Source organism: Phocoena phocoena, chromosome 2, assembly GCF_963924675.1.
Source record: "Phocoena phocoena chromosome 2, mPhoPho1.1, whole genome shotgun sequence".
In the NCBI taxonomy this organism is placed as follows: domain Eukaryota; kingdom Metazoa; phylum Chordata; class Mammalia; order Artiodactyla; family Phocoenidae; genus Phocoena; species Phocoena phocoena.
The window spans coordinates 108,392,986-108,409,098 of NC_089220.1; the positions used below are offsets into that span (position 1 = coordinate 108,392,986).

Consider the following 16,113-nt stretch of genomic DNA (forward strand, 5'->3'; position numbering starts at 1 on the left):
AAAAGTGTTTTTAGCCACGAAAAATGTAACATGCAAATATAAGTTGTCTTAAATATTTAAGATACTAGTAATAAAATGATAACAGCAAGCACTCATCAAGTGCCTGCTATTTCACAGATGCTATACTAGGCACTTTACTCACATTATCTACCATAATCATTCCAACATCCTTATGGGTAGAGAAAAAACTGATAGATTACCTAGACCAAAGTTACCCAGTCCTTAAGCGAGAGAACTGGGATTCAAATCAAATATGAAGGGTATGATCTGAGATATAAGGATGCACTGCTTTTTAAAACTTGTAAGATTAATATTTACCCTTGGTATATTTAACAACAATAATAATGAATTTATGTCCATTTCACTGAACGGATTAAATAACAATGGTTATACAATTGTGGTTGTGCTAGACGACCTTAAGATTCTGAGTCTTCTGCCTATAAAAACAAAACCAAAAACACTAAACCAAACCAAATAAAAGGCAGCTATGTGAGCTTTATTCATAAATAAAAATTATTTTTAAAACTCCAAATCCTTATGACTATAGATGTGGCTAAGTAATTTTACCTTTGCTTTACATATTGATTCAAGTTTATAACAGTCAAATGTGAATGGCCACTTTCTATTCAGAAACACTGTTCACTGCTTTTTACCAAATTACTTAGGTACCTACGCTGAAAGCAGAAATCTAGATTTTTTGATCACTTTAATTGTCCTTATGTGGGAGTCTTCTAAAGCATTAGTCTAGGTATGGTATTGTCAACTACTCTTTTTTTTTTTTTTAATAAATTAATTAATTTATTTATTTTTGTTTGTGTTGGATCTTTGTTGCTGCGCGCGGGCTTTCTCTAGTTGTGGTGAGTGGGGGCTACTCTTCGTTGTGGTGCGCGGGCTTCTCGCTGCGGTGGCTTCTCTTGTTGCGGAGCACGGGCTCTAGGCATGTGGGCTTCAGTAGTTGTGGCACATGGGCTCAGTAGTTGTGGCTCACAAGCTCTAGAGTGCAGGCTCAGTAGTTGTGGCGCACGGGCTTAGTTGATCTGCGGGATGTGGGATCTTCCCGGACCAGGGCTCGAACCCGTGTCCCCTGCATTGGCAGGCGGGTTCTTAACCACTGCGCCACCAGGGAAGCCCTTACAGCCCTTCTTGCCAGTATTTAATATCAGGGTGTTTTTACATTTACTTATTTGATTAATGTTTTCCCAGCCCTCCCATGTACTTCTCTATGGAGGCAGGGACCATGTTTATTTTTGTTCTTTACCATATCCTCAGTAGCACCTGGCATATGGTAGCAGGTATAGTAGGAGCTCAAAAAATAATCACTGAATGAATATTGTCTGCTGGGAAACAACTGCAGCCAAGAGACCAACCCAGAATATAACATAGTATAATATATTATAATATGCCATGTTACAGCTAAATGTGGTAGCTAAAGGTAAAAAGTTAAAGCACACTAAAAGCAGAATTAGGCTTAAAAAAACATTTCAGAGTATGTTTTCATACTTCAGAGCATGTTTCATTTCAGAGTAAATTGTCTTGTGATTGAATTCTCAGTAATTCAATATAAATTTATCAAAATGTTAAAATTCCCAAGATAACCATGAAGTAACCACAGGGTGATGATTTTATTTCAATTACCAACCAAACATTAAAACATTTCTTTGGTTATTCCACTCCCACATCTTTTAGAAGCTGTCATTTATTTATATAATGATATAAATAAAATATACATATACTGTACTGCAACACATGAAGAAACTTGAAAGGTGTTTTGAATTCTAGCAAGTACTAGTATGTAAGAAAAAAGTTGCAGAAAAGTAAGTATTCCTATAAATCCCACATAGAGTCTTTGGTAGTAGTGATAAACCCAGAGTACTTAACAGATGGGAAAGTTTTCAAGTCAAAAATCTAGAGCAGGGGTCGTCATGGGCCAGAAAGTAAATATTTTAGGCTCTGCAGGCCATAAGGTCTCTGTGGCAACTCCCCAGCTCTGCCAACGTAGTGCCAAAGCAGCCATAGACAATATGTAAGTGAATGAGCTGGGTGTGTGACAATCAACCTTTGTTTATGAACACTGAACTTTCATATAATTTTCAGGTGTCACAAAATATTTTTCTTCTTTTGATTTTTTACCATTTAAAAATGTAAAAAAACATCCTTAGCTTGTGCGCCTGTACAAAAACCAGGCTGTAGGCCTGGTTTGGCCCATGGGCCACAGTTTGCCTACCCCTGAGTTAGAGGCATATCTAACTATGCTGCAGAAAAACAAACATCATTGCAGCAGCAGGGCCCTTTATAGAGATATTTCAGCTTTGACAGCACAAGTCCTTCAATGTTTGTTTAGATTATAATGATGCAGAACTGAGCTAATACAAAAAATCAAATAATGTAATTATGAAATCAGACTATTAACACTAGAAACTCTGAATCTTATGTCTGTTTAGTGCCCCCCAAAACAGTCTGATGAAAAACTTGTGAGACCAGGTATTATCCCAGATCCTAAACTGACTTTTCCATTAAGTAGCTGAGAACTTATGGGACCTGCCAATAGTCCGACTATGCCTGAGTTTCCTCATCTTTGAAAGAGTGCTAATAATACCCGCTTCTCACTAATATAAGCACTGCTGTAATAATAAATGAAAAATAATATATAAAAAGTGCTTTGAAAAGAAAAAATATTAGGTATTGTTATTTAAACTACCTGAAGGACTATCCTTTCGCCTCTGAAAAAAACAGGAACAACACGAAGACTAAGGAACTCTATGCTTCATTTAAAAATTGGCGAGGTGTCTGGTACCCTCAGATTGATCATCTCACTTGCTCCCCACTTCCCCCTTCCCAAAACTCCCCACAGTCCAAACTCAAAAGGCAGCTTGTAGGTATGTCCCTTTACTTTGTTATAATAAAAGCTTAAACAAACTATATTATAAAATACAGAATTTAAGCTTCTAAACTATACCATGAGAGGCTGCACAAGTATACCAAAAAACCAAAACCAAAACCAAAACAAAAAAACGAAAAATGAAAAAATCCCTTCAGAATTAAGACTTAAAAAAAATATATTCACTAGAAATACAGATACAAGTTATTCTGCACATAACAGACGAATACCATTCAACTTACCTGTGCTTTCTCCTGATGTTTTATCAGCACTGTTAGTTGCAGCACTGAGGCGAACTATACTGGAAGAACTTTGATAATTGAGCTTAGGAAGACAATCAGCACTTCCCTTTGCACTCTCGCTCTCTGACACTGTAAAGATTAAAATGCAACTGTTAAGATGAAATCTATATACATCAGAGGAGCCATAAAGAGAAGTAGCTTTTAGTTCTAAATACTTCTACCGGAAAATACGTGATGAGAAAATACTGAACACCTCTATATTTGTCAATCACGAATAACTGATACCATTCATTCAAGTCCTCAAGGTGTGTATCAAACAACTAAGTACTGGTTACACATGAGGTCCGTGCATACATTTTATATTTCTTCTTTGGTTGTGAAACACTGCTTTTGACGGGGGGAGGTAAGCAGGAAAAATATAAGTCACAGACCATTAATAAAAGCATTAAATAAAAATACTGTTAAGCCCCAGAAAAGAGCCACTGTTTGAAGAAACATATATATCTACTACAAGAATAGTATTTGATTGGAGGGTGTTTTGCCACTGAGACTACAAACTTCACACATGAAGTACTCGTACATTGGAATATTAGGTGGTATAGAGGGCTTTTATAATGGGAGGAAATAGGAGTAACAATGGGAAAATGAAACATAAAATTAGTACTTTTATACTTAAAGTCACTCGACTTTTCTATTAATGTAAGCTCACAGTTTTATACAATATCAACTTAGTACCTACAGGAACTAGAATCACTCCCTTTCTTATCTTCTTCTTCTTGAATGTCCTCAGTAGATGTATCCCCTCTTCTAACTTCATCCTTAGATAGTGAATTATATCCAAGGTCAGACTGGCCACCTGGAAAAAGAAAAAGACAAAAAACCCTATGCTGTTTATCATCAACTTCTTTAGTAAGAAGAACTGGAATTAGAAGCAACACATTGGTGTTTAGATTTACTCATAGAAATTTTTCTGGATCACTTCCAGTTGAAAGCATTATTTTGTTAGTTCCTCCCCATCTCTATTAACATAAGAAAGGGATGATCACAAAATAATTTATTTTTACTTTCACAATGTAGTCAACAGTAATTACGTATGTTCACACTACTATCTGGGCTCCAAAAGACACAGACAAACCACACATTCTTTATACAAGTCCATGACCTTTCTAGGTGAAGGTCTGAGATCCAGCTAAGCATCGGAGAAGAAAAATCTGCAGGGAACTCCTAACAAAACACTCACACACAGATCACTGGAGCCAAATGTCTAAATCATCTGACCAAAAAAATGGGTTTATTTAAACTTACTGATAGGTAGTTATTCTGAAAATTCAACTGAATAATTACTGAATTGCACATGGGTACAAATACATGGGAATGAGAAAAAAACCTAGTGTTAAAGCTATTAAGAAAAGCAAACTCTGCATCAATATAAGAAAGCTTCTAATATACTGTTCTGTTAAAGAGGCTCTCTGTAATTTTCAGCAAATTGTTTTCACTAGATTAGCATCAAAACATAAGGTTTTGAATTCTAGTACTCTACCTTAGAAGACATGATTTTAAGTAAACCACTTAACCTTTTTGTTTGAATCTCAAGTTCCCAGATTTATAATATAAAAGGTTTTTATGATTATATGAGTATATGACTGCATTTAAAATGGTTTTATAAGCTTGCAAAGAACTATCTAAAGAAATTGTATTAAGTATCACTAGGTATTTACTTTAATATCTTTGTTATAATTTTGAGTTTGGTATTTTTTCTAATCAGTTTCATCTCTATTTCCAAAGAAACTATAAATTATAAAATATGAAGATAATCTTGATAAAATTCATGCTTTTATTATAAGGTCTGCACTGCTTTAAGATGGCCTTTTTTTTTTTTTTTTTTTGCGGTACGCGGGCCTCTCACTGTTGCGGCCTCTCCTGTTGTGGAGCACAGGCTCCGGACGCGCAGGCTCAGTGGCCATGGCTCACAGGCCCAGCCGCTCCGCGGCATGTGGGATCTTCCCAGACCGGGGCACAAACCCGTGTCCCCTGCATCGGCAGGCGGACTCTTAACCACTAGTGCCACCAGGGAAGCCCCCTAAGATGGCCTTTTTAAAGGCCACAGTTAAAAACAAAAGATGGATTTCTTCATTTTTAAGAGATAATGCCTAAGGATGACTACTACAACTCTGTGATTAAATTCACAATTGCATGAACAAGAAACAAAACCAGGGCTTCCCTGGTGGTGCAGTGGTTGAGAGTCCGCCTGCCGATGCAGGGGACACGGGTTCGTGCCCCGGTCTGGGAAGATCCCACATGCCGCGGAGCGGCTGGGCCTGTGAGCCATGGCCACTGAGCCTGCGCGTCCGGAGCCTGTGCTCCACAACGGGAGAGGCCGCAACAGTGAGAGGCCCGCGTACTGCAAAAGAAAAAAAAAAAAAAAAAAAGAAAGAAACAAAACCAGTCAAAGAAGAACAACATATCAAAGCACATAGCTTATATTTATTACTCTTAAAAGTATGCATAAAAGGAGACAGACCAACAATGTTAAAATTTGAAGAGACAGAAGCTTCCATATTTTATTATTAATGCTTAGATTTTTAAAATTTCTGTCCATTAATAGGTAGTTCTTATACTGTATTCACAAGTCATGTCTAATTTTTATGAAGACTCGCAAGAAGTTGCAAAAATAATACAGTACAGAAAGTTCCTGTGTACTCTTTATCCAGCTTCCCTGAATGATAATATCTTACATGAAACATGGGACACTGTTAAATCTTGGAAATTGATGTTGATATGGTACTATTAACTCAGATCAGGGATCTAAGTTTCTTTTTTTAAAATCCTAACAACATTAAAAGAACTATAATAACATGTTCATAATACAAAGAAGAACTTACCCTAAGAAAATGATATGATAAAGAGACCTGTGTACTATCCAGAGTTAATTGGATTATCATGGACTAAACACTCGAATACTTTCTTAAACTTTCATTTCTATTCAAATAGAAAATGAATAAAATTGCATAGTTATAAAATACAATGTCATATGCCTACCATATAAAATTAAAAAGTGACAGTTACATATATCACTGAAAATTAAAATCTAAAAAAGACAGGCTAGCAAACCTAGTTTTTAAAATGTATTGTAATAAATGTATACATAAGCACACACAAACCTGTACTAGATCTATCATCAGAAGCATACACTTTGATTAAACCCGTATTAAAAGGTGCCTGCTCCACAGTGTGTGTCCCATGACCACTATCCATGCTGCCATGACTAACAGCATCCAGGTCACTGCCATCTGCTTAAGAACACAATTTGACAGCATTTTACTACTCACGGAGATACCAAAAATACATATTAGCTTGCTGCTCAAGTTAATAATCTACTAATACTGAACATGACAAGCGTCACATAATTAGCAAAATACAACTATAACAAAGAAACCTATTGTGAATTATTAACGAATACTAAAACAAGACCACCAAAGGTTGAAAATTTAAGTTACAACAAAATAAGTAAAATTTGGTGTTTTTTTTAATGGGAAGAACACTCTAATATTAGAATTTGCTTAATGGCAATAAAAACTAGAAAACATTCAATATTTTGAAACTAATTAAAATTTCTAAAAAGTGGAAATTGTAACTAGTCAATTAATTTTAAAGAAAAAGTACGACATATACATCCCTTAAAAACTTCTAATTACCTGAGAGAGTTGTTTGTGATAAATGTGTGTGTTTCTTTAAAGCTCTTTTGAACTGTGCTACTCCCAAAACAACGTTCCTCACTTTTGTCCAAAGAAAATAGCCACTACGACTCCTTGAAGGCCAGGTACTTTCCAAAACAGCCTATTCATTTGACAAAATAAAATAATTAGTAAAATAATTTTTATAAATGAACACCCACTGGCTTTAGAGTTAATCTAAAGAATAAGTAGATTGTATAATCCAGAATATCAATAGAACAAAAAAAAAATCTTACTTCCAATTTACAAAATATATTTTAGATACTCTAAAACAAATACCAAATAACCCCTGCATCATTTATTTCTGCCATTAAACTAAGGTTGTGAAATCACAAAAGTTATACTCTTTCTCCATTAAGTCAAAATAATTACCTTATTATAATAACCATAAGTTATGGCATTGGGGTCAATACCAGCTTTCTGCATTTCAAACAGCACTCGAACTGCAAGCACTGGCTGATCATACTGTCCACAGAGCTGCATAAGAATGCGGTAGCACACCTGGAACACAGTAATTTCGAAAGTGTACAGAATCAAAATATCTATGTACATAAATCTGGAATAAAATAATGCATTTTAAAGGATAATTGTTACCTCATCAGGTGGATCCATCTTCTTTGACTGCATTTTTTTAAGCACATCATAGGCTGTTTTCAGAGCCCTGACTTTTGAATGACATACTTTCACATAAGCTGGGAGACAAATAAACCACAGCCCGTAACAGTGACGCAGTAGACACCTAGACCACATCTGAGGAATGGAAGAGTACCTCTTGGCAATTTTATGGGCTGATTTAATTTCCTAGAAAAAATGCAAGGATCTTATTAATAAATTTGCACACTTAAGCATCCTTATCCTTAACTGAAGGCTGAGCAAGTACAACTCACATGCTTTTATAATGTCTCCCTAACAAAATCTGTCTATAATTAACATATATTCAAGTCTCTGCTTTAATCTGTATTATACAACATGTAAAATAATGTTCTAGGACAAGAGAACTGGTTAATTTTTTGAAGTCAGATTACTCTAAATTTTCTTCAGAATGCTTCAGGGAGCGTAAACGATCTACTAATAGTTATATATGGGGTACTAAAGTATATTAGGGGAGGAAGAGTGTCAAATTTATTTTTGTTCTAATACTTGATTACATGAAGAATACAAAATCATCAAAGCACCTGTTTTGTTCTTCTGAACATGGGAGAAGGGCTACTAGGACTACTTGATTTTGAAGGCAATTTGCTCTTTCGGGTTTGTAGAAATCCTTCAGGTCTCTCAAATAAATTGTTCCTAAGAACTGGAAATCCATTATAGCTGTTTTTGAAAAGAAAAAAAAAATCTCAAGCACACACAGATGATCATACTGGTTACAAGCTAAAAATAAATTATGACCAATAACTTATTAACTTATTTTAACTATCTTTCTCCATCAGACTATGATAATCAACAAATATTCACGCTAATGTTGCTTTTCTTACTATACTAATAAAAATGTAATAGCCAAATACAGATTCAAGTATGTATTTTAGAGGGAAAAAAGTGAAATACATTTAAATTTTGCTGAACTTGACACCAAACTCCAAAGTAACTCAAAAAAACTTTGTTAGTATTCGTGTAAATAAATAGCAAACATATCAGATAATACGGGTAAAAGGCCCACCAAATCAATACTCTTTCACACAGGACAGTTATTAATATCATTGTTTGGATTAACATATTACTGTAGAACCTTCCTCTTAAAAAAATGCAAATAACATAAGTCAACCAGGACAACCTATTACATTATCATGAATGGATTTAACTGGTTAGGTAAGCTGATTCAGGGCCTCATTTATGAGAAAGAAAATTGAAGAGGTTGGAGAAGAGGAACAAAGATTAGAATAGGCAACTCTATGAGGAGGTGGGCCTAATTTGGGTGCTAGAGCAGAGTGTTTGGGGCATTTAAAAGGTAGCAGCAGCTGGGAAAAAGACATGCTAAAACGACAGAAGAAGTCCCTGAGGAGAAAACTTATCCTACTTTAGAATATTCTTAAAGGCATATAAATAGTTTTAATTAACTAAGAAGAAAACTAACTATAATAAAAGATAAACTATATCTATTATACATTATTATAGGAAAATCCAGTAGAATAAGAAAATATTAGTCATGACTGAATGTTAAGTAGGAATAAAATAGCAATGAAGTTCAGGAAAACTATGTCCCCTAAGAAAATTCACTGTATGAACATGGTGTGATAATAAGACCATTCTGTGTATCTTATGGAAACTTATTGTCCTATCATTTTATACAGACAATGCAAGTATATGAGTTACCTCCTACTAACAGGATCCACTGTGCCCATTAAAGACACTTAAGGATTTTCCAATGATGGGTATGATTACACCAAAATTATATTAGTAGTCTCAAGGAAAAAAAAATGACTTAGATTCTTTAAAAAATGGGAACTGTTTAAGCTAAGTAATTTTCTTATTAAAGGACTAAATCTAAAGGTAAATTTTAAATTAAAAAGTTAAAACCAAACCACAAAAAGAAAAACAAACTATATTAGTGAAATATACCAAAAGAAGTCTTAGAAGTGTATAATGTACGAAAGAGATAAAAGAAATGAGATCTTGTTTAGAAAGAAAAAGAAGAAAGAGAAATTATGAGAAATATTTTAAATGTCTCTGAGAAAAGGCAGACTTCTAAAAATTGACATGAGCAATATATAAAAATTAAGGGTAGGAATCAGGTGGCTTATGAAGTAATCAACATTCACAAACATGTGTTACACTACTTTTTCATCTGTAAAAAGAAGAATTCAATCCAAGTTATAAATGAGGATATCCTGAAAAATCCCTTTTCAATGAAAATAACAAACTGTGACTTAATGAATAATAGATGTGAAATGGTTTTAGAATCTTTAAATAAGAAATTATTGGAGAATTTAAAAAATCTAAAAGGAAATGCCATTTTAATGGTATACTAGAAACTACCTCTAGTTATAACAAATGTTATATATAATATATATTGTGTGTATGTATATAAATACATATCTAGATATATAGATGTATAATAAATCTACCTCTATCATAACCCTATCACTGTGCTCAGAGTTTTTCTCTTTCCCACTAGACTTGAAAACAAGACCAGTGGATCATTCAAGTCTATACCAAGCACTTAGCACAGTACCTGAGCCAATTTCCTAAATTAACAATGACCAATCCCAATAGTCCTGAATTTCCTTGACTTTATAAAACTCATGGAAAAATTAAAAGCCTAAAAAAATCACATCATCCAAATCAAGGCCACAGATACTGACTCTAAATTAGATTTAATCCTTTTTTAAAAAATTGAAGTATAGTTGATAATCCTTTTGTAAACCAAGGTTACATTAACCAGCCTGTGTTGGGGGAGGGGATGAAAGTGAGGAAACCAGCCTTAGGGAGAAACAAAAATAAAAATTCTGTAATAAAAGTGCTGCATTTTGGTGGGGTGGGCCCTAACTTCTTAATCAACATTTATGAGAACATATACTTATGCAGATCTAGAGAGCTTCTTAAGTCTATAGAATGCAAAATTATATATTTTTTCTTTTTATACCTCAAAACTTAGTAATGGATGTGGGATAAGCTTGCTTACCACCTAAAAATTAGGGATCTGTAAAGTTTGGATTTTTGAAAATACCACAGTCCTTAGAAAGCTACGTCACAGATGATGGATTGCTTCTCTCTTTCAATCTCAAACATTCTGCCTCTTGAATACCTGTACTGTAAAGGGGGTTCTTCACCATTGGGTAGATGGGGAATCTCAGGTGGTGTTACAAAAACAGTATGTTCACTTTTGAAAGATTCATCCAGTTCTATAAGTCGCACTTCACCACTCTTGTCCATATCCACCTGAAGGAGTTTAAAAAACATACATTAAAAAAATACATTCGCCAGACAAGTGTTTGTCTATAGGGGAATGGTTAAATAAAACATTTACACAACTGGATACTAAGGAACTATTTTTTAAAAAAAAAAAGAATGAGCAAGTCCTCTACGTAGCACTATATAAAGCTCTCCAGGATAATTAAGTGAAAATAATAAGATTCAGGAGATTGCATACTATCTTTTAAGTAAGAAAGAGGGAAAACTTTTTTTTAATTAAAAAAAAAAGAGGGAAAAATAAGAACACATATTCATTTTTTGCTTGTAGTCACATAAAGAATACTTAAAAAAAAAAAAAAAAAGAGGGACTTCCCTGGCGGTCCAGTGGTTACGACGCTGTGCTTCCACTGCAGGAGGTGCAGGTTCGATCCCTGGTCGGGAACTAAAATCCTGCATGCCACGCAGCAGCGCAGCCAAAAATAGGAAAAAAAAAAAAAAAAAGTATCTATTTGGCTAAGAGGAGATGAAGGGAGTGGACAAGAATGGGACAGGACCAGATTTCCCAATATATACCTTTTAATGTTATTTTTGCATTTTGAATAATGAAAATTTATTCAAGAAATACTATTTAAAAATATTATTATATTAACATATAATAATATTAAAACGTACGTGTGTGTGTGTTGAGAATACTGGGTTCTGTCTTTGATTTCTACTAAATATAACGAATTTCCCTAAGTTCTTCCAGCATATGTAGAAGCACATTTGAATTAGATTCTAGTCACATCAATATTTAAAGCATTTTAGTAGTACTATTTCCCCCAGATACTCTATGGTAAGGTAATAGTCATAAAAAATAAAAACTTCATAGAATCTAAACTTCCCAAAAGGCACTCATAAACTAAAGAGCACGACACTGACATTAATTTAAACCAGATGTCAAACACAAAATGACAGATGACAAAATATAACCCACAGAACTTTTCCAGGTTAGACAGAATTAATGTCACATACCAGCCAGGAATAAATGGGAAAACAAGAATTATTAACAAGTTAAATCTTAAGATAAGGATTTAGGGCAGAGTATACCAAAAAAGGACAGGGATAGCTTTAAAGTTTTTCTAACTTTTAAGAAGAGTCGATACATTCAGAATCTTCTTATATAAATTGTTATTTATAATTTCACAGCATTACATGCTGTAATCTCTAGTATTAAAGAATGTTTTTAATGGTGTATCCAGACATTTTAGACAACAATTAAGGCGTGTTTCAGAATTATAATTAATGACAGGAGAAAATGTTCACAAAATAATGATAAATGAAAAAATCAGACTACTAAATAATATAAATGTCTGTGTGTATACACACACACACACACACACACAGAGTGTGATTCTAAGTTTTTTAAGAGTGTGCCTGTATCTGTCATATAGATATATTTCTGAGTGTGCAGTCTCTCATACACACAGATGCGCATACACATCTGTTATCAAAATGTTACCTACGGGTGATGGTATTACTGGCAATTAATTTTCTTTATATTGTTATTTGCTTTCCAATTAAAAATAATGAATATTATTTTTATTTGCTTTTTAAAAATTACAAAAGTAATAAATGCTCAGAATAAAAATTTAAACAAGGCAGACTATATTGCTTTTAGAATAAGCACTTATTTCAATTCTGTTGAAGGATATCTGAAAGTTAATCAGTATAAAAGAAGGTGCCTTTCTTTTTAGCCTGTCAAAAAGACTTTCATATGGTAAAACTAGCAACGATACAACAAATATAGTAAGTTGGATAATCACAAACCCTGCTGGTACTCCAAACTGGTACAGTCTTTTTTAGAAAGCAAGATGTGTTTAAACCTTATTCTTTCTTAGAATAAGTTCTAAGAAAATAACCTAACATGAAAAAAAGCTATCAGAATGAAAGATGTTTTTTTTGCAGGACTGCAATAGCAATAAATTGGAAGTCATCTGCATGTCAAAAAATAGGTAAATGAATAAAGGATGATACACAGATGAAATATACAATCATTCAAAATGAAAAGAGTGAAGGTTATGCAGACTCCTGGTTGAACAAGACAAATTAAACACAACAATTTACCTTCAATCCTTCCTAAAATCTCACCAAAATGAGAGTAAGGAGATTAAAAAACAACAACAACGACAAAATGAACTGGAGAGAAGACAACAGCAGAGCTGAGTTCAAAACATGTCAGAAGCTGCAAAGTAGATTGATGAGACCTGTCAAAGCTGAAAGCCACATATCTGGCACTGGTGAGGGGATAGAGGAGAGCACCCAAATAGTCAGCCATTTTGCTCTACGGAGCACCAGAAAGGTCAGGAATGAAAACCATGATGCCCCTGAAGATGGGAGGGCAAGTGGGGTTGAATCAGGAGAATTAGTTAAATCCTGCATTTAAGAACTCCTAGATCCCTTGCCCAACCCAGTATAGTTAGGCCACTACCTCTCCCCAACATGGCATAAGACTAGGTTGGGTCTTTCTGAGTGAAGAACCAGAGGGACTTTAGACTTGAGGACACCGGGCAGAGCTGAGGAAGATGAAGAAGGTTAATAAAAACAGGTGAAGTGAGTAAAAGCCTACATGTTACAACAAGTGGAAAATCTTAGTTACCTTCCCTACTCAGCTCTGAGAATACTTGCAGTCAGGCTTATGCACTCCAGGCTTGAGACTGGAGATACCTCCTGGGGAAACTACATAGCCTAAAAGAAAAGAACTACAGACAATGATCAAATAGGGACTCTAATGAAATAGTTGAGTTCCTTTATGATCATCAGTCTCATACCTAAGGAAGCTCCAAGTCCCACCCTCCCAGAAAGAGCTCTAACGAGTTCTCTGTGCCTCACACTTGACAACAAATACCAACCAAAGATCACACAAAAAACCAATAACTTGAAAAAGAATAAAGTAAACAAATATTAAAAGGTATTTAGAAGAAGCAGAGACAATGCAAAGGGGAAAAAAACCTTCAAAATAACTGAAATGAATAAGCCTACACCCATGAAACAAGAAGATGCTATAAGAAAGGAGCATTCAGGGACTTCCCCTGGTTAAGTGGTTAAGACTCTGCGCTCCCAATGCAGGGTGCCTGGGTTCAATCCCTTGTCAGGGAACTAGATCCCACATGCATGCCACAGCTAAGGAGCCTGACTGCCACAACTAAGGAGCCCGCCTGCCACAACTAAGGAGCCCACCTGCCACAACTAAGACCTGGTGCAACCAAATAAATAAATAAAATAAAAATAAATATTTACAAAGAAAAAAAAAGAAGAAAGGAACATTCAGAGAATGAAAAGGAGCTATGGAAATTACAAAAATGATAGCAGAGGTAAAAAGTATACTATAATTGTTGAAAGATAAAATTGAATAAATCTCCCAGAAAGTGGAGATGAATGACAGAGAGGCAGAAAATGGGATGGGGAAAAAAAAAAGAAAAAAAGAAAATTAAGCAGATCAGGCCAAGAGGGCCAATATACAAATATGTATTTCAGAACAAGAGAACAGAGAAAGTGGAGGAAAGAAAAAGAAAGAAAAAAATGCAAGAAAATTCCCCACAATTTGAAGGCCATGAGACCATAGATTAAAAGGGCCTACAAGTGTCCAACTCAGGGAAGAAAAGAAGGCTGACACCAGGCATATCCTTGTGATTTCAGAATATCAGGGATCTTAAATGCTTCCAGACAGAAAAAGAGATTAGGCACAGAAGATTAGAAATCAAGATACTGTTAGACTAGATGTTATTCTCAACAACGACAAGCCAGAAGACATGCAGTGATGACTTGATTTTACATCCAACCAAATTAGCATTCAAGTATTAAGGCAGAATAATGAAATTTGCAAACAGGCAGGGCATCAAAAAATGTATCTCCCATGTACTCTTTCTCACTAAACTACTGAAAGCTGTGATTCACCATAACGAGGAAATAAACCAAGAAAGAAGTTATTGAAGCCAGAAAGCAGGGGATACAAATCCGGAGAGAGGTCAGTATAATTCCAAGATGATGGTGAAGGAAAATCCCAGAATGACAGACTAGATAGAAAGCAGTCAGTTCAGACTGGAACACAAAGATGGAAAGCTCCAGCAAGAATTTAAAAACAAACAAACAAAAACCAAACGGACAGATTACTTAGTATTAGAAAAATTGAGAGATTTTAGCTTTTTTACCTTCATAGAAGAGTTTGGAGATGAATTAATAATACACACAAAACAAGAAATATAGCAATTATTAACTTCAGGGAAAACAAAAGTCCATACATAAAAGGAAATTTAACTACAATATATATATATGGTCTACCTGTGATTATATACAGTGATAAAAATATTAACATTGAACAACCATCTGAACAGCTACACTGGGAGAATTTTGGTGATGGTGGTAAATATGACATTAATAGATAATATATAAAACAATAAGCAGCAATGACAACACATTATTTGGAAATCTTAAGGAAAATGGCTGATGAAATGGCTGAAAGAGAAGGTGCTTACCTTTGGGAACAGAAACTAGGGGTGGGAAACAGAACTACCATATGACCCAGCAATCCCACTGCTGGGCATATACCTGGAGAAAACCATAATTCAAAAAGATACATACACTCCAATGTTCACTGCAGCACTATTTACAATAGCCAGGTCATGGAAGCAACCTAAATGTCCATCAACAGAGGAATAAATAAAGAAGATGTGGTACATAGATACAATGGAGTATCACTCAGCCATAAAAAAAGAACAAAATAATTCCATTTGCAGCAACATGGATGGACCTAGAGATTGTCATTCTGAGTGAAGTAAGTCAGACTGAGGAAGACAAATATCCTATGATATCACTTATATGTGGAATCATAAAAAAGGGTACAAATGAATTTATTTACAAAACATAAGTAGAGGCACGGATATAGAAAAAAAACATATGGTTACCATGGGATGGGGGGGGAGGGATAAATTGGGAGATTGCAACTCACATATACACACTACTATATATAAAATAGATAACTAACAGGAACCTGCTGTATAGCACAGGGAACTCCATTCAATACTCTGTAATGGCCTATATGGGAAAGAATCTTAAAAAAAACAAAAAAAAGAGTGGATATATGTATAACTGATTCACTTTACTGCATACCTGAAACTAACACAACATTGTAAATCAACTATACACCAATAAAAATTAAAAAGAAAAAAAAAGAAACTAGGGGTGGGAAAAAATGTAAAATCATTTGACTTTTTAAACTAGGCTATGTTTTACTTTTTAGAGATTTGGCAGCATATAAAAATGTTTATAAGATCTGGTTATGTAAAAAATTAGGAAGTATACTATAATTATGTAAAAACATTGAAAGTAAATGTAAAGTGGATATTAGGGTACTGGGCTTATGGAGTTTTTC

General features: G+C 34.5%; 1 protein-coding gene across 3 annotated transcripts in view; it reads right to left on the reverse strand.

Moving 5' to 3' along the window:
• Positions 1–16,113, reverse strand: part of DENND4A (DENN domain containing 4A) — a 94,174-nt gene that overhangs the window by 27,923 nt on the left and 50,138 nt on the right. The window contains exons 13-20 of one of the 3 annotated variants that reach the window (XM_065872013.1): positions 10,597–10,730; positions 8,030–8,165; positions 7,449–7,655; positions 7,227–7,355; positions 6,816–6,957; positions 6,282–6,410; positions 3,860–3,976; positions 3,121–3,249 (exon numbers count right to left, since the gene is read on the reverse strand). In XM_065872013.1, the coding sequence (XP_065728085.1) occupies positions 3,121–3,249; positions 3,860–3,976; positions 6,282–6,410; positions 6,816–6,957; positions 7,227–7,355; positions 7,449–7,655; positions 8,030–8,165; positions 10,597–10,730 (1,123 nt within the window). Of the gene's footprint in view, positions 1–3,120; positions 3,250–3,859; positions 3,977–6,281; positions 6,414–6,815; positions 6,958–7,226; positions 7,356–7,448; positions 7,656–8,029; positions 8,166–10,596; positions 10,731–16,113 lie in introns of all 3 variants that reach the window. The other 2 variants (XM_065872012.1, XM_065872014.1) reach the window with 2 other exon arrangements.